The sequence below is a fragment of the Pogona vitticeps genome, chromosome 2, assembly GCF_051106095.1.
Source record: "Pogona vitticeps strain Pit_001003342236 chromosome 2, PviZW2.1, whole genome shotgun sequence".
Taxonomy (NCBI): Eukaryota; Metazoa; Chordata; class Lepidosauria; order Squamata; family Agamidae; genus Pogona; species Pogona vitticeps.
This window is the reverse complement of record NC_135784.1, coordinates 10,064,184-10,090,832: the sequence shown is the minus strand read 5'-3', so window position 1 is coordinate 10,090,832 and position 26,649 is coordinate 10,064,184. Positions and strand designations below refer to the sequence as shown.

At 43.8% G+C, this 26,649-nt stretch overlaps 2 protein-coding genes and 1 long non-coding RNA gene across 4 annotated transcripts in view; 1 reads left to right on the top strand and 2 right to left on the bottom strand.

Annotated features, from left to right (window-relative positions):
• Nucleotides 1-18,200, bottom strand: part of LOC140703814 (uncharacterized) — a 34,529-nt gene extending 16,329 nt beyond the window's left edge. The window contains exons 1-3 of one of the 2 annotated variants that reach the window (XM_072987733.2): nucleotides 18,087-18,200; nucleotides 17,337-17,424; nucleotides 2,723-3,813 (exon numbers count right to left, since the gene is read on the bottom strand). In XM_072987733.2, coding sequence (XP_072843834.2) covers nucleotides 2,723-3,810 — 1,088 coding nt within the window. In that variant the 5' untranslated portion in view covers nucleotides 3,811-3,813; nucleotides 17,337-17,424; nucleotides 18,087-18,200. Of the gene's footprint in view, nucleotides 1-225; nucleotides 3,814-17,336; nucleotides 17,425-17,507; nucleotides 17,588-18,086 lie in introns of those variants that run through there. The other variant, XM_072987734.2, reaches the window with a different exon arrangement.
• Nucleotides 1-26,649, bottom strand: part of LOC140703769 (uncharacterized) — a 132,189-nt gene that overhangs the window by 75,583 nt on the left and 29,957 nt on the right. The window lies entirely within an intron of this gene.
• LOC144587428 (uncharacterized) lies at nucleotides 13,303-16,266 on the top strand. The gene is made up of 2 exons (XR_013542585.1): nucleotides 13,303-15,903; nucleotides 16,126-16,266. It is a non-coding gene; the product is annotated as an uncharacterized LOC144587428 (long non-coding RNA).

Genomic DNA, 26,649 nt, shown 5'->3' with positions numbered 1-26,649 from the left:
TGCTCCGCGGGCCATCAGACGAGGTCTGGCGGGCCAGATTTGGCCCGTGGGCCCCTGCTCTAAGAGATATATACCCAAGCTATGTACTGTATATAACGCCATGTATATTTGTGTGATCTAGGCTGTCTATGGGGATATCCCCAGGGAACCGCCACTGGGATCAGTCCAAGTAGCAGTTGCATGAAAATGGAAGAGATCTCTGATAAAGAAAGACAGACTGCAGACTTTAGTTATGAATCGTATCACCGGTGAAGAAGATGTCTGCCTGTAAAATGGCTTTCTTCTTCTCCAGAGGGATGTCTTTTTATTAAGTACCATCATTAGCATTTTTAGCATAAAGATAAGATTTTAGCCAAAGAGGCGTCGAGAAACTTATCTTGTCTACACATTCCGCACATGCGCAGAGAGAAAATCATAGAACAATGCATCTTTATACTACAATAGCTTGATTATGCTAAACACCACTGAAGTATCCCTTAATAGCCACAAGATGGAACTTTAGGCTAAAACTTACCACTATAATTTCCCACAGCTGACAATACTGTATATAAAGTCTGAATATATTATGTCATAAGTTGTTATCAAACTCTCTCGGTATTTTTCCTAAATCCTCCGCATCTTTACTCTGCTTCTTAGAAGGGAGGATTTGAAGATGCCTGATAAGGGAATCTGTTTAGCCTGCTATCTTGGGCCCAAGGTTTGTCTTCATCAACAGAGTGCTCTTGGAGTTTCAGTATCCAAAATCTGACTCAGAGCTTCAACTCCAAGCTTCTAGAGAGACAAACGCACCATCTGTTTTTTGAGTTGACACCCAGCCAACACTCCATGGGATTCTCCCTCCCCAGGTAAGGAGGATACTCCAGTCTGGATGGGTTCAGTCCGACTTTCTCCCTCATATAGACAATCAGTGACAAGGTGTTTGAAGCTCATCTGGGTATCTCATAAGAAGTCTTTTCATTGCGGCAATGATTCAAGGCAATTCCAAAACTTCTTAATTCTGTACAAGTTCATTTATTTACATCATTTCTAGATTCCATACTAAAATATACTAAATACAGGAAATATGTAAGACAGTCTCACAGGCATGAGGAAAAAACTGTCAGTACAGGTCTTCCAATCCAAAAGGCAGACAATTATGGAAAAACTGCAGGCTTACTTAAAATACATTGTTGCACCTTGTAAAATGATGCAGGAATTTAGATTTCGATAGTACGGAAAATTTAAGATTTGTTTGAATCTAAAATACAAACACATTACAACACCGGAGCTCCTAATCTAGGAAGACAGAGAATATATCTTCAGAACACTTCAACTTCCTACAAATACAATGATAAAAAGGAAAAAAAACCCTTATATTTTCTATGAAAGACATGCAAAAGTATTTAAACTTAAAAAATAAATATATACAAAGTAAAAAAGCAATATTTGGCTCTAAACAGAACATTTTGTTCTCTCCCAGCCGTGTGTAAAATCCATTGCTGGCTGTCACTCCCTCACGGTTATCTTTCCACCAAGGACTTTCACCCGGCATCAGTTCCATCGTCTGTTGGACTCCATGAAGTCAAACATCTACGGTTCTCTGTTCCTTTCTAATAACAGTTTGTGGAAGATCTCCCCCAATATTTATATTCCTTTGTTGTGCATCAGTCAGCAAAAATCTTCCCAAGGCTTGGGTTTCCCGGCTTCTGAGAAGCTCAGATGATGGGGATCAAACAATTTGGTCACCTCCAACCCAGTGCACTCCAGGGCCCGAAGAAATAAGAGCTTGAATAACTCAAAGTACGAAAAAAATTCCACTCCTTTCAACAATCCCTGCCATTACAAAGCAATGTACTCTCAATACAATAGCATAGAAATGCCTAGTTATTCATAAATACAGAGTTTATATTCAATGGTACCCTCTTTAAAACTCAATTACTATTATTTATGAGGGTAAAGGCTTCTAAAAGAAATGATAGCTTTTCTCTTTTTACTATTTGCCTTTCTTTCATCATTTAGCCTTGGAACATCCATCCTTTTTTCTTTTTGCACAAATTATGTAAAAGCTTTGATGGCACAATATATACTTATTCTCATTTCACTTAGCATAAAGTCTCACATCTCTTTTGTCACGTCTCTCTGCACTCCACTTTTCTCTCTTCTCTATTTTGTATTACATCAGCATTTGGTGCCTTAGACTTTCCAGCACAAAATTGATTGAGCTCCTTATGCTTTGGGAACTTACGGGGAGCTCTGAATAAATCTCTTTCCACATTCCATTTCTTTCTATGGTTTCTCCAGAGGGTGCGTACTTTGATGTGACCTAAGGGTAGTGCTGTGACTAAAGCTCTTTCCACATTCCAAGCATTTATGTGGTTTCTCCCCAGTGTGAGTCCTTTGATGTATTCGAAGGAAACCACTGCGACTAAAACTCTTTCCACATTCCATGCATTTATGTGGTTTCTCCCCAGCGTGAGTCCTTCCATGTGCCCTAAGGTGACCACTGTGACTAAAGCTCTTTCCACATTCCAAGCATTTATGTGGTTTCTCCTCAGTGTGAGTCCTTTGATGTTTTCGAAGGAAACCACTGCGACTAAAGCTCTTTCCACATTCCAAGCATTTATGTGGTTTCTCTCCAGTGTGAATAATTTGATGTAACTTAAGGTGACTACTCTGACTAAAGCTCTTTCCACATTCCAAGCATTTATGTGGTTTCTCCCCAGTGTGAATCCTTTGATGTAACATGAGGTTACCACTCTGACTAAAGGTCTTTCCACATTCCAAGCATTTATGTGGTTTCTCCCCAGTGTGAGTTCTTTGATGTCTCCTAAGGGCATCACTCTCAATAAAGCTCTTTCCACATTCCATGCATTTATGTGGTTTCTCTCCAATGTGAATTCTTTCATGTGACCTAAGGGTATCACTTCGACTAAAGCTCTTCCCACATTCAATGCATTTATGTGGTTTCTCTCCAATGTGAATTCTTTCATGTGACCTAAGAGTATCACTTCGACTAAAGCTCTTCCCACATTCCATGCATTTATGTGGTTTCTCCCGAGTGTGAATCCTTTGATGTAACTTAAGGTTACCACTCTGACTAAAGCTCTTTCCACATTCCAAGCATTTATGTGGTTTTTCCCCACTGTGATTCCTTTGATGTAACTTAAGGTTACCACTGTGACTAAAGCTCTTTCCACATTCCAAGCATTTATGTGGTTTCTCCCCAGTATGAGTTCTTTCATGTGACCTAAGGATGTCAATTCTACTAAAGCTCTTTCCACATTCTAAGCATCGATGTGGTTTCTCCCCAGTGTGAATCCTTTGATGTAACATAAGTTTACCACTCTGACTAAAGGTCTTTCCACATTCCATGCATTTATGTGGTTTTTCTCCAATGTGAATTCTTTCATGTGACCTAAGGGTATCACTTCGACTAAAGCTCTTCCCACATTCAAAGCATTTATGTGGTTTCTCCCCAGTGTGAGTCCTTTCATGTGACCTAAGGTGACCACTGCAACTAAAACTCTTTCCACATTCCAAGCATATATGTGGTTTCTCCCCAGTGTGAGATCTTTTGTGTATATGGAGGCTTTTGTTATGACTGAAGCTCTTTCCACATTCCATACATGGATACATTTTCTCCCTTGTACATGTTCTTTGATGTCTACTGAGGTCACATGCATTTAATGGGCTTCTCCATTGTGTCACTCCTTTCATGGGAAGTCCATTCCTGCCCACTCCTATTTTATGTGCTCTATTTTCTTGCTTGATTATGTGTTCCTGGCCTGGTTGCCCCAGATCTTGCTGGGCAATCCTTCTTCTCCTGTTCATCACCTGGTAGATTAGAAAAAGAAGAGAAACAACCAGTTTCAAAATCTACAGGAATAAGGGATTATGTGTTTGGGCTCCACCTGGGTCACGGAGGAGGAAGGAAAGACAGAGAAAGAGGTGAGGGAAGAGAACCAGGGAGGGGATGAGGCTGGATCGGAGGTTGTTCCTTTGAGCTTGACATTGGAAGGGCTCTTCACTGAGGGACCTTTTCGAGGGAGGAATAATGAAGGCAGGATCTTTTCCACACTCAAATAAGTACATCAAATTCAAAGTATATTAACTATTTTTCCTTCTCAAATTCTCCCCAATAATTGTACTTAAGTTTCCAGGAATTTAGAAAGGAATTTCTCAAATTTGATTAAAGAGGAAAGAAATAATTGAATTAAAGTATTGGTTAGCAAAAATGAATAACAAAGGGGGGGAAGAAGTGTTAGAAAGGAAAAGTAAAAGTGGATGAATGTGATGGAGGTAGATTATTGTACTTGAGAACTGGTAAAGAGCAGTTAGCGGTAGATGCCAGGAACTAACAAAGTCTGCAGAGATTATTATTCAGAGGGAAAATAGAAAGGACAGGTCCATGAAAGGGATGGGATGTAGAATTTATAAAATGCTGTTACTGGTAGAAAATTTTTGAAAACAGGATAGGAAGCAGAGATGGTCAGTGAATCAGGTACTGAGGTAATAGAATCTTAGAATTTTAGATTAAATTTTGTAATGCCGCCCAGAGTAGACCATTGATCTATATGGGTCGGGTACAAGGCTAATTAATTAGACTTGTGGCTCCAGAGTTAGATACCTACTTGTGGCTCCAGAGTTAGATATCTAAACCAATGTGCATGGAAAGGGGGCGAATGAATATACAGTGGTGCCCCACATAGCGATGTTAATCCATTCCAGATTAATCATCGCTATGCAAAAATATCGCTAAACGGATCAAAAAAACCCCATAGGAATGCATTAAACTTGGTTTAATGTATTCCTATGGGGCCCCAAACTCACTGTTCAGTGAAGTTCCTCCACAGCGCCGCCATTTTCGCACCCTCGGTAAGCGAGGGCAGGGCACGAAAATGATTGTGGCGACCATTTTGGGTGCGCGATGGCCATTTTTGAACCACTGATCAGCTGTTGAAGAAAACATTGCAATGGGAAGATTGGTAAGAGAAATGCGATCTTACCCATTAAACTTCACAATGCAATGTTTTACCTATTAAAACACTGCACTGTGATTGCATTAGCGATCTCAAAAAAGATCGCTATGTGGATTCATCGTTAAACGGTGCGCTCGTTAAGCGAGGCATCACTGTAAAAGCAAAAATTTATACTTTGAAATTGAGAAGGTATTTGACCCCAGCAAAATTAAAAACTGCAATTTCTAAATGCTGCATATTACAGTAATATATGGGTTTATGAAATCAACGTGTCCTCTGGGACATTACATTGTACATAAACCAGAATGTGGATTGCCATAGCGATGGTGGTGGCACTACAAACCTTTGGGCGCAGGGAAGCTTCCTTTACAGTGCAAAGGAAATGGGGGAAAGGATCCTTAAAACGAGGCATTATTTTGACCTGATTTCTGTTTGGAAACCAGAAATTACATAAACTGAGGTGAACATTGACCGAAATCCTAGTGTTCCTCAAAGGTAGTGTTCTCGGAAGTGCTACCCTGTTCCACGTGCAGAGCCAGCTAGGCAGATAGAGCTCAGGGGTCTGAACACGCGGATGAGACGATGTTGTGAAGGGTTTAGATTCATTCGGCACTCGTTAATGCTTTGGGACACGATGGGCTTGTTCACGCGAGACGGGCTTCACTTGAATGGAGACAGAATGAAGACTGCTGTAGGGTAACATTAAAAAGGTGGCAGAGCAGCTTTAAAACTGAATCCCAGGGGAAAGCCGACAAGAGCCGAGAGGTGTCCATTTCGGGACTCCTCCTCGCTGTGGAATGAGGGTGGAAAGGATAGAGAACCACAAAATGAGGACAGTGTAGGAATTAGGACTGGGAGTGTGATGGGATGGGATTGTTGGTCCACTGGAAGGAGAAGCAAACAAGCAGCCCTTCTTGGGAGACCCCCATACGCAAGTGCTTGTATGAAAATGCCCAAAGCCTCTGAGGAAAGATGGGAGATGGGCTTTGTGGGTTTTTCGGTCTCTTTGGCCATTTTCTGAAGGTTGTTCTTCCTACCGTTTCACCTGTCGGTATTTTCAGAGGACTGGAGAGATTTCGCTGGGAGAGCTGGAACATTTGGAGGATAGGAATAACATTGATATAGTGGCTGTTACATACGGCTGTGACCTCACCTGTCCGTCACTCCTAAAGCTGTGAGTCATCTACCAATAATGTGACGGAGGGTGGGACATAAGGGGGGAGCTGTTGTATATAAGGGGAGTGAATGTGTGTGAGAGTTTAGATAGGGCTTGGATAGGGACAGGTAGGGCTTAGATAGGGATTGGTTAGGGCTTGGATAGGGTTTTGAGAGAAGAACTGTGCTATAGTGTGAGAGTCTGTGTGTGTGATAGTGTTATTATTATAGTGATCGAATTATTATTTACATATAAGTGATTTTACCATTCCTTTTGTTTTGTACACAATAAACCTGAGTTTTCATTTTACAATCATATTTGGCCTGATGCTACGTATTTGAGGGAATGGTTGGTGGCAGTGGAAATTAAGAGTGATTGAGAGTGACGTGACGGCAACCCTTTGTGAGGTAGAGGGAGGCTGTCACAGTGGCCATAACGGAAATCTGGTGGATTTCAGAGAACCAGTGAGATCCCACAGTCCCAGATGATAAAGGGATAGGGAGGGGCGCGTTGGAGGTGGGGAGGCCACCTAGGTCAAGGAAGGGGCAGAATCCAGCAGAATGGAGATGGACGGCGGGTCTGACTCCATCATAGAATCACTTTGGGTTAAACTGCCAGGCCCAAGGAGCACTGTGATAGTGGGGAGAGGTGCTATCATCCTCCGGATCAATATATTGAGGGGGAAATGAAGGGGAAAACTTGACGGGGGGGGGAATTTTAAATGTGCAGAAAAATCAGGGGTTTCCAAAATGGACAGGATTGTAATCATAGGGAACTTACATTATTTATTTATTTATTTATTTATTTATTTATTTATTTATTTATTTATTTATTTATTTATTTATTTATTTATTACTTACTTACTTACTTACTTACTTACTTACTTACTTACTTACTTACTTCTAGACATGGTCTACTCTGGGAGGCTCACAACATAGAAATAAAACAATTTAAAATATACACAATTTACACATATAAAAACAGAGAAATATAAAATCAAAGAACTTACAATTTTAACAATTAATTTAAAGTAAAGAGTCCTCACATTGACTGGATCAATGCATGCTCAGGTCATGAAAGAGAGACCAGGTTTCTTGACATGCTAAATGACTGTGCCTTGGAGCAATTTATCATGGAGCCCAACAGAGGACAGGTGACTCTGGATCTAATATTTTGTGGCACTCAGGACTTGGTTAGGGACGGGAATGTCACTGAGTCGCTAAGGAATAGTGACCATGCTGCCATCTCTTTCACCATGCATGTTGAGGGGAGAGTGCCAAGCAAATCTAACACAAAACCCTTGATTTCTGGAGTGGTCTTCCCTGAGACGAGGAAGCAAGTTAGAAAGAACTTGAAAGGGATTTTTTTTTAAAAAAATATCTATCCAGAGTGAATGGAGTCTATTAAAACAATGGTAGAAGAGACCGAGTGGAAGTGTATACTGCAAAAAAGTGGGCTCAACCAATTCCAAGAATGCCAGAATGGTTAACGAGGAAAATTATGTAGAAAACAAAAAGGAACACAAACTCTGGCCAAAAAAAAGTAAGAAGATGATACAAAAGGCAAAGAAATAGCTTGTGGAACTTATGACCAGCAATATAAGGGGGAATAATAAAAGCATCTTTAAATATTTTAGAAGCAGGAAACATGCCACAGACGTGGATGGCCCTCTGGGCGGTGAGGGAAGGAAAAGGGAGGGAAATGGGGGACTTGGAGATTGCAGAGACATTAAGTGAATTTTTTGCATCTGTCTTCACGACAGATGGCTCTGGGAAGATTCCGCTGCCCAAATCACTCTTCTTGAATAATGAATTAAATCAGATCCAAGTTATTCTACTCAAGCCACAGATGTCACTAGGAGATCTCCGGAGACCAGGAAATGGTCAACAGCGACTCAAATGGGAAGGAGCCTTTTTCCAGCAGTAGAGGTGGCAGAAAACTATGAACATTCGCATTTTGGCAGAATTTGTATATAAAACCTGAAGAATATGGTTTTGCAACAGAGGTTAACCACTGACAGGATGCTCCTTGCATCGTGCCGGCCTGTGTGCGTATGTAAATAAGGCATGTTGTATGTACCAGGATACCTCAAAAGGACTAGTATGGGATCATTATGTGTTAGCAGGTTCCAAAAGCTGCTATTAAGGGACAAGTGTTAGGACCTTCAGATTTCCATCACAAAATCCATCAAACCACTTGATAAATCAAAGCATTTGAGGGATTAATGGAACATCTCCACTGGGAAATAGGACAAACGCCTTCAGCCCAAAGGTGCTACAATCCCTCAAAACAAAGAACTTCGGTTTGATCCTGATTATAGGGGTCTGTACAAATCCACTATTCAAATAGGGAATATAGGAAGACTGACTCTGCCCAAGATTGGCACAAATATCTCTCCCTAAAAACTCCCTAAAAACTCTAAAGGAACTCAATCCTGAGTGCTCACTGGAAGGACAGATCCTGAAGCTGAGGCTCCAGTACTTTGGCCATCTCATGAGAAGACTCCCTGGAAAAGACACTGGAGGCAGTGGAACATAGGAGGGCCTGGCGTGCTCTGGTCCATGGGGTCACGAAGAATGGGACATGACTAAATGACGATGAAAAACTCAATTAAGGAACTGTATAAAAGAAAAAAGGCCGAATTTTATTATGGAGCAATGGAGGAAGCTCCAACAGGAAGTGACCCAGAAAAACGATGAACCATTTGGAGCCATCATGGCCGGCTCCTCCAGGCTGGAAGTACAAGACTTACATAATATCTCCGCAAAGAAGGGTCCAATATTTTTCACACCCTTTTTTTTTTTTTTTTACAAAGAGAGAGCTGTTAAACCTTCTTCATACTTTGCTCTCTCTGATCATCCTGTTTGGCCATGAGTAACCACAGAAGCCCTTCATGGATTGTTGCCTTGTCGTGGCAAAGGGGCTTGAGTAATTTAGAGAAGCTATGGGCTATGCCATGCAGGGACACCCAAAACGAACAGATCCTAGTGGAGAGTTCTGACTAAACGTGATCCACCTGGCAAGCCACTCCTGTACCTTTGCCAGGAAAAGTCCATGGACAGAAACAAAAGGCTAAAATATATCATGCTCGAAGATGAGCCTCTCAGGTCGAAAGGCATCCAACATGCTACTGAGGAAGAGCGAGGGACAAGTAGCTGCAGAGCTAATGAAGTGGTTGGGCCAAATCCAAAAGGACGCTCAGCTGCAGATGCGCCTGGAAGTGAAAGGAAAGTCCGATGTTGCAATACAATAAAATACTGCACAGGAACCTGGAATGTAAGATCTACGAACCATGGTCAGCTGGATGTAGTCAAACAGAAGATGGCAAGAATAAATATTGCCATCCTGGGCGTCAGTGAACTAAAATGGATGGGAATGGGCAAATTCAATTCAGATGATTATCGTATCAACTATTGTGGGCAAGAATCCTGTAGAAGAAATGGAGTAGCCCTCATAGTCAACAAAAGAGTGGGAAAAGGTGTAATGATATTCATCTCAAAAATGATAGAATGATTTCAATATGAATCCAAGGTAGACCTTTCAACATCACAGTCATCGAAGTTTATGCACCAACCAAGAGGCTGAAATTGACCAATTCTAGGAAGACTCACAACACCTTCTAAAACTGACATCAGAGAAATATGTTCTTCTTATTATAGGGGACTTGAATGCTAAAGTAGGGAGTCAAGAGATAAATGGAACAACAGGTAAGTTTGGCCTTGGAGTTCAAAATGAAGCAAGGGAAAGGCTAATAGAGTTTTGTCAAGAGAACAAGTTGGACATCAAAAACACTCTTTTCCAACAACACAAGAGGCGACACTGCACACGGATATCACCACGACAAACAAACCAAGATCATGGCCATTGGTCATGGCAAATAAAAGGGGAAGACATGGTGGCTGTGAAAGTTTTTACTTTCTTGGGCTCCATGATTACTGCAGATGGTGACAGTAGCAACGAAATTAAAAGACTCCTGGTTCTTGGGGGGAAAGCAATGACAAACCTAGACAGCATCTTAAAAAGCAGAGACGTCACCTTGCCGACAAAGGTCCACATAGTCAAAGCTATGGTTTTTCCAGTAGTGATGTATGGAAGTGAGAGGTGGACCATAAAGAAGACTGGCTGCCAAAGAATTGATGCTTTTGAATTGTGGTGCTGGAGGAGGCTCTTGAGAGGCCCCTGGAGTCCAAGGAGATCAAACCTATCAATTCTGAAGGAAATGAACCCTGAGTGCTCACTGGAAGGACAAATCACAAAGCTGAGGCTTCAAAACTTCTCTCATGAGAAGACAAATCTCCCTGGAAACCTCTGTGATGCTGGGAAAGTGTGAAGGCAAGAGGAGAAGGGGATGACAGAGGAAGAGATTGTTGGACAGTGTCATTCAAGCTGCCAACATGAATTTGACCGAACTCCAGGAGGCAGTGGAAGACAGGAGGGCCTGGCCTGCTCTGGTCCATGCGGTCACGAAGAGTTGGAGACGACTAAATGAGTAAACAACAACAACAAAGGACACCGCTTTGACTAAAGCTCTTTCTACATTCCATGCAATAATGTGGTTTCTCCCCAGTGTCAGTCCTTTGATATATTTGGTAAAGATATTGAATTTAATGCTAAAATTGCTTTATTCTCAGTTTTTGATGAGATAGATTATTACTCGAAGGAATTGATTAACAACTTTGTGAAAAGTGCTAGAATATTTATTGCTAGATTTTGGAAAAACAAAAATGATATTAAATTAGAAGTTTGGTATGGTGAAGTATGGGACATTGCATTAAATGATAAATTGACTATTGAAATTAAGATGAAAAGGGGGAAAATACCGGTAAGTTTCAATATTTTTTATGGTATTTGGGTTAAATTTGTTTAATTTGTATTCATGAAAGGAAAGGGGCAAGCCTTTAAAAACAATCTATAAAATTTTCGAAAGGAAGTTTGTAATAAAAAATATTGTTCAATGGGGGCCCGTGGGTATGGGGTGCACAAGCACTGTTATTTGTGTTTTTGTTGTTGTGTTTGTTTTCTCTTTAAAAATAAATAAAAAATATATTTTTAAAAAAAAATAGAGTTCAACACAACTTATCAACTAAACAACAAAGAAATATAGAAGAGATCAAAGATCTAATCACTCAATTAAAAGCTGGAAAAGCAGCCGGCCCCAATGCTATCCCACTGGACCTATTGAAATGCAAACCTGACTGGTGGACTTCCCAGGTATAGCTAATCCTGGGGTCGTGCCAAAATTCTGGACCAATGCAATTCTTGCCTCCATTTATAAAATAGGGGGGGGGGACCCCCACCTCCTGGAAAACTCCATTAATTACCAGTAATTGGGAAACTCAGAACAAGATTCGTGTTAATGAGCATCCATGTTTGTAGAGGTGTGCAAGAATGCTGAGTCATGGATGATGCAACATCTGCAGTGATTGGCTATATGCAAGACTCTGCTAATTTCTACCAGGGCTGCACCAACAGATAGTTTCTCTGGGGAAAAAAATTGAAAATAAGGGCATAAGAATTTTATACTCTGGCACAACGTGCCAAGTTCAGCCTCTTGGGAAGGTGAGTTATCTAATCAGTTCCCAACCAACAAGGGAGTGGAAGCAAGGCTGCATTCTTGCTCCCTCCCTATTTAACCTATTTACGAGTGACCCTCCCCTCTTTTAGCCAGTGCAGGGGGGGGTGTCATCCACCAATGTTGGGGACGCATCGTGTCCCATTATTGCTTTATGTGGATCATGCTGTTATCATCTTGCACTCCAGTCCAGGTTTGAAATGTTTAACTTAACAGAACTGTGGAATACCTGGACAAAAACAAAATGCAACTAAATTGTAATGAATCCCAAATTTGTGGTTTCTCAAAGTCGTGAAAGCAATTTCAATGGAATCTGAATGGGCACAAAATCGAGTATAAACACCTAGGCATCCTGTTCCATTCTCTCTAGCCAGATATATTATAGGTTCAAAAGAATCTTGTACCTCAAAAGACACTACTCATGTGGGTCCGATGGCAATTTTTATATATATTTTAATTTTATTTTGTTTTGAATTTTTATTGTATTTTAAAAGTAAGCCACCCAGAGACCTTTGGGTAGTGTGGGTGGCATATAAATCAATCAATCAATCAATCAATCAATCAATCAATCAATGAATCAATCAATCAATCAATCAAATAAATAAATAAAAAATAAAAAAAATGTGAGCAAGGTACACTGGAAACTCTTGCCCACATGTGTCTGCACTGTCCACTCCACCAGAGTGATCGTTCTAAACTTGTGGCACCGATCCTGTTATAATTGGAGGGAAAATCTGATGCAGACAAAGTACATTTTATGCTATCTGTGGAGCTGCCTGAAATTCCGGAAAAAATTGCAGATTTCATCAGTTCAATTGTGAGAAATTAAAGTCTCACTTTCAATTAAATGTTTTTTTGGGAATGGTCTGCTTTCCTCCCTCTGGGATTTTATATATGTGGAGCGCTTAATGAACCAGTTTGGTTATGTTTTATTCTCTTTTATGCCTATAAAAGTTGGTCTCTCTGTCTGTTAGCAGACTTGAATGGCAGGAATCGTGATGATAGGGATAGAACTTATGAAGGGTTGATTTCAGGTTCATGGGGTTGGTCTTGGATAACTTCATAGATGCCAGATTTCTCTACCAAACTATGCATCTTTTAATTGGAATTGTGGTTCTTGTTATTTTGCGATATTTGTATGTGTTCTATCTAGATTTTGCCTTTATGTGTTTGTGAAGGAGAGAAAGGGAGTGAGCCATCCTCCGCACTTAAAGGAGCAGAAGGAGGAGAATGTGTAGAAGGGATACTGGTAGAGGTGGAGCGAGAGAAGTCCAGGAATACAGAGAAGTGTGCCTGGCCGATGAGAAGGGGGAGGAGCTTGATCTCATAGTGTGGGAGGATATAAAGGAGGGCGAAAAGGCGGGAAGTTTCAGAGTGGTGAAGAGTGAACCGGTTGACAAGAAAGACAGATCAGTGCAAACAGAATGGAGCATGGGTTTCCAAAAATTGTTACAGGAATTTCCTAATCTGCAAATAAGTGGAGGCTTACTCCCAGAACCACCAGATTTCCTAACGTGCGGGTAAGAATTGGATCCACTAGAATGGACTGTGGTGGTTTATCCATGCAATCAAAGTGAGAGGAGGAGGGTGATCCAACCCTCTTTGCTTCAGAGCCAGCGGGAGGGGGACTGGGCGAGACATCCGTGCTGCGGGACCGTCTGCGCGGCCAGAACTACTCCAATACGGCCTATGACAGATCGAGAGCGCTTTGGGCCAGCCCCCCCAGTGAGGCGTAAAGAAATGGAGAAAGTTGAAAGAGTTAGAAGTTATAAATTGTTACCCGAATTGAGTCTGATGGACCCTTTTGAGCCTGTTGAGTTGAGTTTGTACTTGAATAAAATGGATTCAGTTAAATCTAAGGACCAGCCTCCTGTCCTCTTTCCCGCATGTCTTCCACGGAGCTGCCCTCGGCTGAACCGGCACGGACTTACAGTGTTGCTTTTTGTTGAACTCCAAGACCAGGAATGGCTAAACAAGTATTAGCAGATTTAAATTCAGCGTTGTTTCTATTGTCAGAATTTTAAAAGGGGGGAATGATAACTGCTTATGGCTGAAATTAGTTTAATTCCTGGTCTTGGAGTAGAAAATTATATTTGACATATTATGTCCTTAGCAACATTCCTTCTCTCTTGACCTTTGTATTAAATCAAATGCCCATATTTCACACCTTCCACCCCCTCATCTTCCAATTAGCAGATAGCCCAGTTAGGAATGCCACCCAGAGGCCAAGCACAGATACGATCACAGAATCATAGAAAAGTGAAGTTGGAAGGGGCCCACAAGGCCATCAAGTCCAACCCCCTGCTCAACGCAGGAATACAGTCCAAGCAGATCTGCTAGGTGATAAGTTTTACTTAAATGCGTCCAGTGTTGGAGAACTACAAAATAATTGAAACATAAAACCCAGCAGGGAGCCAGAGGTTGACGGCTGTACATCTGCACCCGTCTTGGTAACAGAAACAAATAAGATAAATAAATCGGGATAAACTTTCTTCCAGACAATGTGGTGCATCCTAAAAGAAGGTCATCAAGGGGAGGTGGGCACACTACAGATATCTACAGGGGACCAATTTGTTTGTTTTTCACATGTTTGTAACCAATTAGGTATAGGATCCATATATTAAGTAGATTTTAGCCAATGAGTTTATATAAATCTAAGACTCTGTTTGTTATGGTATAAAGTTCCTGTGCATGGTATTTTTCGGGGTCTTCTCTGCCTTTAAGAGAAATCCCAGATGACTTTGCATTGCATACTTGATAAGTATGGTTGAGAACCAGGAAACAAGAGAGGATATGTCATTGTGCAATTTTCACAACGGAGTGAGGGGAAGAGTGGTGTGTCCCAGGGATCTGTCCTGGGAGTGGTGCTTTTCAACTTGTCCATCAATGGCCTGGAGACAGGGATAAGCAGTGAGATAGACAAGTTTGCAGATGGGACAAAATTTTCCAGGTGGTGAACACCAGAAGGGATTGTGAATAACTCCAGAAGGATCTCTCCAGAGTAGGAAAATGGGTGGCAAAATAGCAAATATGCTTCAGTATGAAAAATGTAAAGTAATGCACACTGGGACATAAAATCAAATTTTTTTAAAAATCAATTAATGGGTTCTGAGCTGTCTGTGATGGATCAGGAAAGAGATCTTGGTGGGCTGGTGGACCGTTCAATGAAAGGGTCAACCCAGTGTGCGGTGGCACTGAAGAAGGCCAATTCCACGCTTGGGATAATTTAGAAGGGGGTTGAAAATAAAACAGCCAACTTTATCATGGCATGGTACAAAAGGCTGGTAAAGCCACATCTAGAGTATTGTGGATATTTCTAGTCGATGCACCTCAAAAAAGACAGAGCGGAACTGGAAAAGGTGGAGAAGACAGCGACTGGGGCAACTCCCTGATGAGGAAACGCTATAGCGTTTGGGGATCTTGAGTCTAGAGAACAGGAGCCCGAGGGGTGACCATGACTGAGATGTATAAAATTGTGCAGGGGGTGGAAAACGTGGATAAAGGGAAGCTCTTTTCCCTCGCACAAAATACTAGAACCCTCAGGGGACATCCACTCCAATGGAGTGTTGGGAGAGTGAGAAGAGAGGAAAGAAAATATCTCTTTACCCAGCCTGTCGTTAGTCTGTGGAACTCCATGCCACAGAATGGGCTGGTGACATCTAGCCTAGATGCCTTGAAAAGGAGGATTGGAGAGATTTGGGGAAGAAACGTCCATCACAGGTGGCAAACCATGATGGGAATGTATAACCTCCAGGCTTTGAAGGAAGGGACCTCAAAAGGACACATGCAGGGAAAGTCTATCAGCAGACAAGTCTCTTATCATCTCGTGTGGTCCCAAAGGCATCTCCTAGAGATATAGGAGGCTGGACTAGATGGGCCTTTGGCCTGATCCATAAGGGCTCTTCTGTTAATTATGTTATACTATATCTCCAGAGCCAACAGCCTCTGAACAGGAAAAGCTGCCAGCCTTCCCCTCCACCCTAAAGAAGAGATGATATGAGTTAGGGCTCTGATGGGACCACGAAGCCTGTGAAGGAAAAGACAGAGGAGAGCTGAATGAAGCCGTTTCTCAGATTTTGACATCCTTCACCATCGAACACACGGAAAGGAGAAGAAGCTGATGTGTGATACTTTTTCTGAAGAAAGACGTATTTTCTACACATCTGGGCTTCATAGCCATAAAAACAAAAGAAAAAAATTGCTCCACTCTTTCTGAGGTAGGGCCGATGGGCCACTTATTCACTTTCCTTCTTTGCTTCATTTTCCAGAGCGTTACGAGGGCGTTTCTCCTTTGTTTGTTTTGATGATCAGAGGGACTTTCTTCCAGGAAGGTCAATATAGGATTGCCACCTAAAGATGGGGTCCTTCCCTGGTCATGATTAAAACAGTTTGGACAAGAATGAAGGGAGCGTGTTTCTTCATTTCCTTTGTTTCAACAGGTCTGATCAAAGCCCTGCTCACCAAATGAAGCAGCAGAAACAACAGGAGGAGTTGGAGAAAAAGAAGGCAGAATACTGGCCCAGAGTCCTACCCTTCGCCCAAAGAAAGTGGACGGAGGCCAAGCCAGCAAAGAGGGGAAAGGGGACAAAGGAGAAAAGGTATTGCTAGAAAGGTGGGAATGTGTCTGGATGGAGAATGCATAGACCCATGTGTGGGAGAGGATGATGATACCAAGAGAAGAGGCAGAACCATCGCTCAGCCAGGAAACCTTTCTACTGGGGCAAATGGGAGAGTACAGGATGGAGCCGGAAGTTAAGGGAAGAGTGGATGCAAGTAGCAAAGGAGGAAAGAGAGAACGTAGAACGGAAGAATCTTCCCCCACATAGTGGTGTGGAATTTCCCAGAGGAGACAACTGGGGAGGGGAGAGTGGTGGACTGAGGAGACGCTGCCCTCCTGCATCTGCTCCTGTCAGCCCCAAGGGAAGCCCCAGAGGAAGAGAATCACCATATTCTATTCTTGAGAATATCCGTGTCTGGACCAATCCGGGGAGTGACAGGGTGTCCAGGCAGGGGTGCAGCTGTGCAACCCCTCTAAGAGGGTAGTAGGTGGATTGGACCATGGGTGCCGTCTGGTTGTCCATTGACAGCATCAGGTCAAGAAGAACTTCCAGTTTGTTTTGAGAAATTCACAGAAATCAGAGGCACCCAGTTAGAAGCCCCCCATCTTCTTTAGGTTCAGCCTTAGTCTATTGTCCCTTTTATCCTCCTTTTGAAGAAGGGGGTGGGAACAGAACTGATGTTACCTGTTACTCAATTATTATAGGAGTCTGAAGTACAGGTGGATGGTGTAAAGCAAAATTCCCAAGTCTGGCTTGTCTGTTTAGGGGGAACAAGAAGGGGGCCTTGAAGGGGAAACCCCACGCCCCAAATCAGGATGACAAGGTTTGTTATCAAGAGGACCTGCCTTTGGTGATCATGGGGTTTGGGGTGAGCAGGACTGAGATCTTTTTTTTAAAAAAAAAAGCAACCTAAATAAAATGCAAAGAAAACCAAACACTGCCACTCTGCACATCTTCAGATAAGCAGTGTGGTGTAGTGGATAGAGTAACAGACTGGAAACCAGGAGAGCTGGATTCATATCCCTGCTGGGCCAGGAAAACTGGGAGTGTGTGGCAATGCTGCTTAAGCCGCCTCTTGAAATCCCACTTACCTTGCAAATGCTGGAGGGGTCTGGGATTTGGTTCTTTGTTTTTGGTCCCCAAAACAGGAAAGAGAAATCCGCTCATTCTCGCCCCTTCCTAGGAGAAAAGAAAAAGAAATAGGTCAGCCTGGAGGCTTTACGGATAAAGCAAGTCAAAAAAGATTTCTTTCCGGGATGTACCTTCCTCTTGTTTATATTGAATGGGGCTCCATCCCCATCTCTCTCTCTCTTCTTCAGGCAGCAGAACAAGAGGAAGAAAAAAGCCACAGGAAGGAAGGAAGGAGGGAGGGAGGGGGGCCTCCTACGTCATTAGAGAGAGAAGCGCGGGTGGGGGGGGAAGAAATGGAGGGCAAATTACTTTCTCGCCTTCCTTTCTTTCCATCCACCCCCGGATTCAAGGGAAGGCAGGGTCTCCTTGCAGAGAAGGAAACACCACCACACACACACAAACACCCGCGTGCGCACAGTGAAGCCCCCGGGCCTTGCAGGGGGGTGGCTTGGGGGCCTTGGTCTCTTTGCCCTTGGAGGTGGGATCGGGACCCCAGAGATCCTCTCTCCCCTTTGAATCCCCCTCCCTCCGAAGGAGACCCAGAGGAAACAAACTCCCTTGGACGAAGGTCGAGCAGCGCAAACCACAACCGGGCACCATCGGAAATGCCGAGAGAAGCAGCCCCCCCTCCCTCGAGACTGGCGGGGAACTGGCCATCTCATCCCCCCCATGCAATCCTCACCCCAACCTGCCCCCCCTCCAGCGCCCACCTCCGTCCAGGTCCCGATCCGGGAGGCGCCCCAAAAGCCCCGCTTCTCTCCTCCAGGCGCCTTTCTTGGGCCAAAGAGGAAGAGGCAGGCGCAGCGATCCCCGCCTCTTCCGGCTCCCGTTCAAATGGCGTCCAAGGGGAGGGGCTCTTCCTTCGCCTTCATAGCTCTATGTTCCTCTCCTTCCCCCTCCTGCACGAACGGGGGGGGGGGGAGGAACAAGGGGGGGCGTTGAAGGCTCCAAAGAGGGAAATGGCGGGAGTGAGGAGCTTCCTCCGGGCTGCCCAAGTTTTTCCACTTCTGGTGGAAGGAAAGATTCAGATGAGAAACGAGAGTTCCCGTCACCAGAGTCTCTGTTCACAAATATGCGAAGAGAGAAAAGGAGTTCAGGCTCTCGGACCGACCCGGATTGTGTGTCTCTCCTTTCAAAGGGAGGGTCACAACAGCCGAGAAGAAATGACGTCACATCACCATCTTCCATCATCTGCCTACAGAGCAGGACTCTTCACTTTGTCCTCATTAATACCATCTGCTTTGTTTGGCCTTTACAGCACATCCCTTTTTTTGTTAAAAAATTCTAACTAAGGGGGGGAGGGGGCAGGAACAAGGAGAGGGGTGTTAAGGGTAGGAGGACTCCAAAGATAAAAATGCGGGAGCTCTGATATGCAGATGATACCAATGTGATGGCAGAAAATGAGGAGGAATTAAAGAACCTCTTAATGAGGGTGAAAGAGGAGAGCAGAAAAAATGTTCTGAAGCTCAACATGAAAAAACCTAAGATCATGGCCACTGGTCCCATCACCTCCTGGCAACTAGAAGGGGAAGATATGGAGGCAGTGACAGATTTTACTTTCTGTGGCTCTATGATCACTGCAGATGGAGACAGCAGCCCTGATATTAAAAGACGCCTGCTTCTTGGGAGGAAAGCAATGACAAACCTCAACAGCATCTTAAAAAGCAGAGACATCACCTTGCTGACAAAACTCCACATAGTCAAAGCTATGGTTTTTCCAGTAGCGATGTATGAAAGTGAGAACTGGACCCTAAAGAAGGTTGACCGCCAAAGAATTGATGCTTTTGAATTGTGGTTCTGGAGGAGGGTCTTGAGAGTCCCCTGAACAGCAAGGAGAACAAATCTATCTATTCTAAAGGAAATCAACCCTGAGTGCTCACTGGAAGGACAGATCCTGAAGCTGACGAGCCAATACTTTGGCCATCTCATGAGGAGACTCCCTGGAAAAGCCCCTGATGTTGGGAAAGTGTGAAGGCAAGAGGAGAAGGGGACGACAGAGGATGAGATGGTTGGACAGTGTCATCGAAGCTACTAACATGAATCTGACCAAACTCCAGGAGGCAGTAGAAGACAGAAGGGCCTGGCGTGCTCTGGTCCATGGGTCATGATGAGTCAGTCATGACTAAACAAAAACTGAGCTTTACTGAATGTCTTTTTGTTAATAAATTCTAACTGCATTACAATATCAAAGCCTTGACTGGCTCTTCCTTCACGGTCCTTGTCAGCCCAGGGCAGACCTGTCCTGTTTGGCTCATGAAACCTCGTGGGGTGGGGGTGGATCAGGCACTTCAATCCTGGCTGCTGGACGTCTTCTCCACTGAATCAGGAGGATGTCCAACAGCCAGGACTCACCTGCCCGAGAACCTCACGTGGAGGACGGAGAATCTTCCCTGATCGATGGGGGTCTGGACCGTGACAGGGTGCTCGACCCGGGTGAGGGCTCAAACTGGTCTTGCAAGGGGGGACCTGGCCTGCTCCCAAAGGGAGCGACCGTGAGGAAGGGGCAATAGGCTTCTGCAGAAGGAAGGAAACAAGCTTCCTTTGCCAAGAGTGTAGATAGGGGTTGGTATCCTTAGCCTAGAGTCTGGGTCACTGGGCACCCCCACAACTTTGGATCTGTATGTACTGCTCCCTGTTTCATGAAACCAGGAAACTCAGTTCAAGGAAACTTGGTCTGGTGTCTTTTCTCTAAAAGGGTCTGTTACCCAACGGGTTAGGGTGACCGTCCAAGAGAAAAAATTGGAGAAGCTTCAGGAGGTAGTGGAGAGATCTCATCCTTCATGCCAGTCATCCCTTCTTCACACAGAGTTCTGAAAGTCTCCCTGTCAGGGATGCTGGGATTCCCTGTCGGTTCTCTAGTTAGTGGTTCCGAACTGTGGAGGAGTGATAGAGATAAATGAAAGAGAACCCTTGAGACCGAAGAAAAAGAGACAACAGTGGGCAATGAGGAAGGGATTAAAGATCTGAGTGTCAAGGAGAAAAGGGAGTTGGAGGGAAAGGAGGTAGAGGTTTTTCTGGTGTCAGAGATAAAAGGTGTGACGGAGATAGAACAGTTGTCTGGGAAGAGGAAGGAGATAAAGGAGGGTCTCGAGTTTTTAGAGAACCAATAAAGAAGGAGAAAGAGAGAGAGAGAGGAGGAGGACGACGACACTGGGACAGAGAGAGGACGAAGGGAACTGAATGTAAAGACTAGAGGATTATGATCTGATTTTCCCAACCTCAAAGTGGGAGGATTGTTATCTGACTCACCAGATGTAAAGGTTGAAGGATTGCTACCGGACCCCTTAGAATGGACAGTGGAGGAAAGTAGTTCATCTGGGACCTATACCTACCAAATGCAAGCAGGTCGGAGATTAGGCATGCCACCCATGCTGCAGGATGATTCGTTCAGTCTGGAACACTCCTCTGAGAAAGCCTACCGACCAGGAGCAGTTTGGACGAGACCCCCCGGTTAAAGGAGGAAAATTAGATGGAGAACTAATGTTGTCCTGGATTGAGTCCCCGTTTACTATTGGCAAAGTTGCACTCCCCTGAAGTTAATGTTAATAAAGAGTTGAAAGGAAATAATGAGATTCAGTTATTCCTTTCGGGAGGACTGCTCACTGCTCATGGGGAAGGGGCTGTCCCTCCAACCCTTCAAGACCTCCTTGAGCGCCCCCTTGGATTCAGCCACAGATTGTGTTGACTCTGTTTGTGAATGCAAGTTCCCTTTGGGATTCATCGGACTTCCTCATCGGATATAAGAGGTATGAAAGATAAAACATTGGCACAATATTTACCTGTCAGTTGTTAAAAATGCTTAGTGCTACTCTCAGTGTTTTACAGCAGCATAATATAGTGGAAGAAAGGAGGGCCTGGTGTGCTCTGCTCCATGGGGTCACGTAGAGTCAGACACAACTTGACTAAACAAAAATATGCACAAAACGAAGAGGGGGAAAACTATGTTCCTTAAAAATATAGGAATAAAAGTAAATGAATATAGCAGAATAAACATGTATGTCAGTAGAGGGATATTTCATTTTTTTCCCCTTATGTGTTTGAAGAACTGGACATGATCCACAAAAGCTCACATCAAAATAGAACGGTCTCTATGGTGCCATATCTTTTTGTCTGTTTTAGTTTTGTTTCATTTTGCACTTTTATTCCTTTGGATTTTGCCCGATATGCTTGCACAGACTAAGTCAGCACCCTCTTCACAAAGTATGACGCTGCGTAGTGAGTGATTCATCTTGCTTTCTGCTCTCCTCTGGAGGGAGTTGGGGAGCTTTTTCTGCCCTTTGAAGTCAGTGGTAGTAGCGGTGGTGGTTGTAAATATCAGGCACTATCAATCTCTTATAATTGTTGCTGTTGTTTTACTATGACAGCTGTGCTGGTTTGTTTCCTTGAGCCTGTTGGTTGGGATTGTTCTGATGACATTTGCATCATTCAGTAGATTGTTTACTGGTTTACTTTGTAATTAGTGCAAATTGGGGAGCCTTTGTCTATGTGTTTTCCAGCTAATATGAGTTCCTCTTTTCCCCCTCAATGATGTTTGTTATTCTGTCAACTCATAATTTCTGGGTTGTTCCATTAGCTGTTCCTCTATTGATATGTTTTCTTCCACTATTGTGCTTACCTCTACCCTCCATTTGCCTTCCTTATTATGGTCATTGTCCTGTGTTGATTTTGCCACCTTTTCTAGTTCTTGCAATTCTAGTTCTGAAAACACATGATTAACCTTCTCTGGTCCATTAATCGTTGTCCAGTTATATACTACTTGGGAGTTGCCTTTTCCAAATTTCCATCATTTTTTTTTTGAAAACCACAGGCTGATGGGTTTGCCTCATAACATTTCATAATTTCTCAATTTTCAGCGAGAGTCCAAGTTTTGCGTTTACGTTTTTCTAGTAGCTTTGCAGCAGCCTATCCTGGTCCATCAACAGGGTCTGCTGCGCCCTGTAGCTCATTTGTTTGTTTGTTTTTGAAATTTTTGATCTAAAGTATTAAATAGAATGTTGTACAGTAAAAAGTAAAATGGCTGATAAAACCTGAGTCATGTACAAAGTGGATTCAGGTGTGTATAAAGGTTAAAGACTTAATATTGTGCAGCTGGAGAAAATTATGTAATCTTATGTCCAATGATGTAATGTAAATTGTGATTTGTCATTAGATGTATAAAAGACATCTGTAAGAGGGACATGCTATCTGCTGTAAGTCAGATCATTTATTTCTGTATCACGTATTGTATCATGTTGTGTCGTACTGTCAGTTGAATGCCTGAAATCTATGCCCTCTATATTTGTAAATAGACCATGCTGAATTTTACTGTCCCAGTGTTTTAGTGTCTTTGCAACCTGACATTTCCTAACTCTGCTTGCATCCAAAAATATTAACAAATTCTCAAAATTGTCACCCGATGCCCAGGGGCTATAGCATCTGACATGGTCCTTGTTGACCCGGGGGATGACTGATCCGGTATGGATTTCTGTTTATTTCCTTTCATCATATTTGATGGTTGGTGGACACCGTTGGTCTGGCTTCTCAGCTGAGACTTATCTGACTTGGGAGACCCTTCAGCATAGCTCTCAACCTCACTGAAGCATGCAAGTCCCTTCACCTCAACAAGGCCTGTGCCCATGGAGGGGATGATGATGATGATGATGATGATGATGATTCAAATACTCCAGGCACAGTCAAAATTATATAAACATTGACTGGTATTATATAACAGAACAACTTTTAACCAAAAACCCAAGTACAGTGGAACCTCTACTTAAGAACGTCCCTACCTACGAACATTTCAACTTACGAACAGCTCCGTCCGCAAAATTTTGCTTCTACTTGCAAATGGAGCTTCAACTTACAAACGGAAAAAAATCCTTTCCTGCCCTTTTTTTAACCCAAGTTAATCTTAGGTTAAAAGAAGAAAAATTCTCCCCCTAATGGTAGAGTATGGATTAACCAGCTTTGCATTCGTTCCTATGGGAACGAATGCTTCAATGTCCGAACAGCACCTCTACATAAGAACCAAAAAATTTGCTTCTACTTGCAAACGGAGCTTCAACTTACAAACGGAAAAAAATCCTTTCCTGCCCTTTTTTAACCCAAGTTAATCTTAGGTTAAAAGAAGAAAATTTCTCCCCCTAGTGGTAGAGTACGGATTAACCGACTTTGCATTAGTTCCTATGGGAACGAATGCTTCGATGTCCAAACAGCACCTCTACATAAGAACCAAAAATTTTGCTTCTACTTGCAAACGGAGCTTCAACTTACAAACGGAAAAAATCCTTTCCTGCCCTTTTTTTAACCCAAGTTAATCTTAGGTTAAAAGAAGAAAAATTCTCCCCCTAGTGGTAGAGTACGGATTAACCAGCTTTGCATTCGTTCCTATGGGAACGAATGCTTCAATGTCCGAACAGCACCTCTACATAAAAACCAAAAATTTTGCTTCTACTTAGGAACGTTTCAACTAACAAACACAATTCCAATACAGATTAAGTTTGTAAGTAGAGGTTGCACTGTAACTGTTAAACACCAATGTAGTATGTATGCTGTTGTCATCGGGTTCATTATGGTGTTCAGGCAATTCCTCCGATTCTTAATGAAAGGACATAAAAGCATCATCATTTTACATGTTTTTATTAACTGTATCAACTTGTGGTTTCATAACTGAGTTCTTGTTAACATCAATTGGCAACTTGTCAGAGGAACAGTGATGTAACATAGGTAACGGTTTATTTAACAACTCTTCTTCTAAAAACAATATGTTTTTGAAAACCTTTCTTGGTCGGTAGGTCTTCTCAGATTCCCACTCCAGACCGCACATATGGTCCCGCAACATAGGTGTTGGGACCATTTGCCTTCCCTGGGTTTCTTGTTCAGCTGGAGAGGCTTCAGCTGATTCACAAATTTCTCCGGACCACATCCCCGTGGGAAGACCAAGACCATCCATTCTTCTGGGAACAGTTCTTCTATTATTGGCTTTTCTTTTATCTTTTCACTTTCTTTTCTACCTCAAGTGCATCTCCCCTTTCCAAACCTAATTTCCCATCTTCCTTAGGTATCTTAAATAACCTCATCAGACTCATTTCCCCAAATTTCCTCAAACACAGTTATTTTCTCCGTTTCCTTTGACTGACCGTACTTTCCGTTGTCAAGAAGAAAGTAGCATGGAAAAATGTAATCCAGTTAAAACCCCTATGGAAACAAACTTTCATAGAGATCTTGAAAGTGAGGAATTCTCAGACAGGGAACTATACCAATCCGGAATAGGATCACTTTTATATTTAGCATCCTGGACAAGTCCAGATATTGCAGCGTCTGTTAACATTCTACGTCAGTTTGCTGCAAAACTTTCCCCAAATCACTGGAATGGAGTAAAAAGGGCACTAAGGTATTTAAAAGGCATAAAAGATTTTAAAATGTTGTTAAAAGTAGGTGACAATCTAGAACTGCATTGTTTTGCAGATTCTGACTGGGCAGCTAGTGAAGTTGATAGGAAGTCAATTTCAGGTTTAGCTATGCTTTTAGATAAGTCCTTAATCAGCTGGAAATCTAAAAAGCAAACCATAGTTGCAACAAGTACAGCAGAAGTAGAGTATGCTGCCTTGGGTGAAATGTGCAACGAAGACACATAGTTCAAACAAGGACGTAAGTGTAATAAATTGAATCACATACAGTATTTGTGACAACACAGCATGTATTCAGCTAGCCAATGAATGCAGAGTAAGCTCTGTGGCTGGGCTGTTGCCAACTGCCATCCAGAGTTTGGCTCAATCTCCCTCCGTTCTGCAGGACGAGGCCCTGCTACTCCTGATTGCCTCATCCCCTCCCAACATCAGCCACCTGGCTTAGGGGGAGTGGAAGGCTTTTTAAGCCGAAGGTGTTTTCAGGGCCCTACCGGACCAGCATTCCTGCATTTGGGAGAGAGGAAGATCTTCTGCCTGCCACAGATCACAGGGGCTGCAAGAAGGATTGCTGGGCTCGTGCCGGAGAGAAACGCTGGGCTGGAGCCGGAGCTTTAACATGGGGCTTGGACGCTCGGAAGCCCTTACTCGACCCAGGAGTGAATTGACCAGTCGCGGAGGGAGAGGATCCAGGAACCAGCCGAGCTCTGGAGGTGGTCATCGGAGGGAAGGAGAACCAGAGGATCAAGAGGCTTGGGAACTCGGCACCCCCCTCCCCGGCGAACTCTGACGGCGTGCAGGAAGCTAAAAAGCCTAGAGTCGAGAACACCGGGCTCTGTGGCTGGCTGTGACGCCTGTAAGAACTCAGGAGTCTACTAACCTCGGTCCGTCGTGTTGGGGGGCGAGAGGAGCTCCGAGAGCAGAAGCAGCCAGGAGGGCGTAAGACTCTTGCGAGAGTGGAGGGAGCCTGTGAGGTCTTTGGAGCATCGGAACGCCAACGCCATGTTGGCAGTCCTTCCTCCAGGTCTCCCCTTCTTCAGACGCACTTGGATGAAACAGATGCCCTGGATCCATTTCAGTTGGGCTTCAGGCCGTGCCATGGTACAGAAACGGCATTGGTCGCCCTGTGTGATGACCTACTGAGGGAGGCCAACAGGGGCAAAGTGTCTCTGCTGGTCCTCCTCAACATCTCAGCGGCCTTTGATACCATTGACCATGGTATCCTCCTGGGGAGGCTCTCTGAGTTGGGAATTGGTGGCCTGGCACTGGCCTGGCTCCATTCCTTCTTGGAGGACCGTCCCCAGAGAGTGCAGCTTGGGGAGAGTGTGTTGGCCCCGTGGAGTCTCAACTGTGGGGTTCCACAGGGGTCGATCATCTCCCCAATGCTGTTCAACATCTATATGAGGCCTCTGGGTGGGGTCATCAGGGGGTGTGGAGCCATGTGTCATCAATATGCTGATGACACTCAGCTCTACATCTCCTTTTCACCAACCGCAGGAGATGCCCTTCTGTCCCTTCAGCGCTGCCTGGGGACTGTACTGCAATGGATGCAGGAGAATGGGCTGAGGCTGAACCCGGACAAGACGGAGATACTGAGGGTGGGCGCCCCCACAGTTTGGGGCCTGGGAAACTCCCTCTCTTTTGGGGGGGTGTCTCTTCCCACCAAGGATGGGGTCCGCAGCTTGGGGATCAATCTGGACCCGATGCTCACTATGGAAACTCAGGTGGCATCGGTGGTCCATACCGCCTTTTTTCATCTTAGGCGGATAGCCCAGCTGTGGTCCTATCTCGATGTTGGGGCGCTCACTACCTTGGTGCATGCGCTCGTAATCTCAAGATTAGACCACTGCAATGCACTCTACGTGGGGCTGCCTCTGAGGCTGCTGCA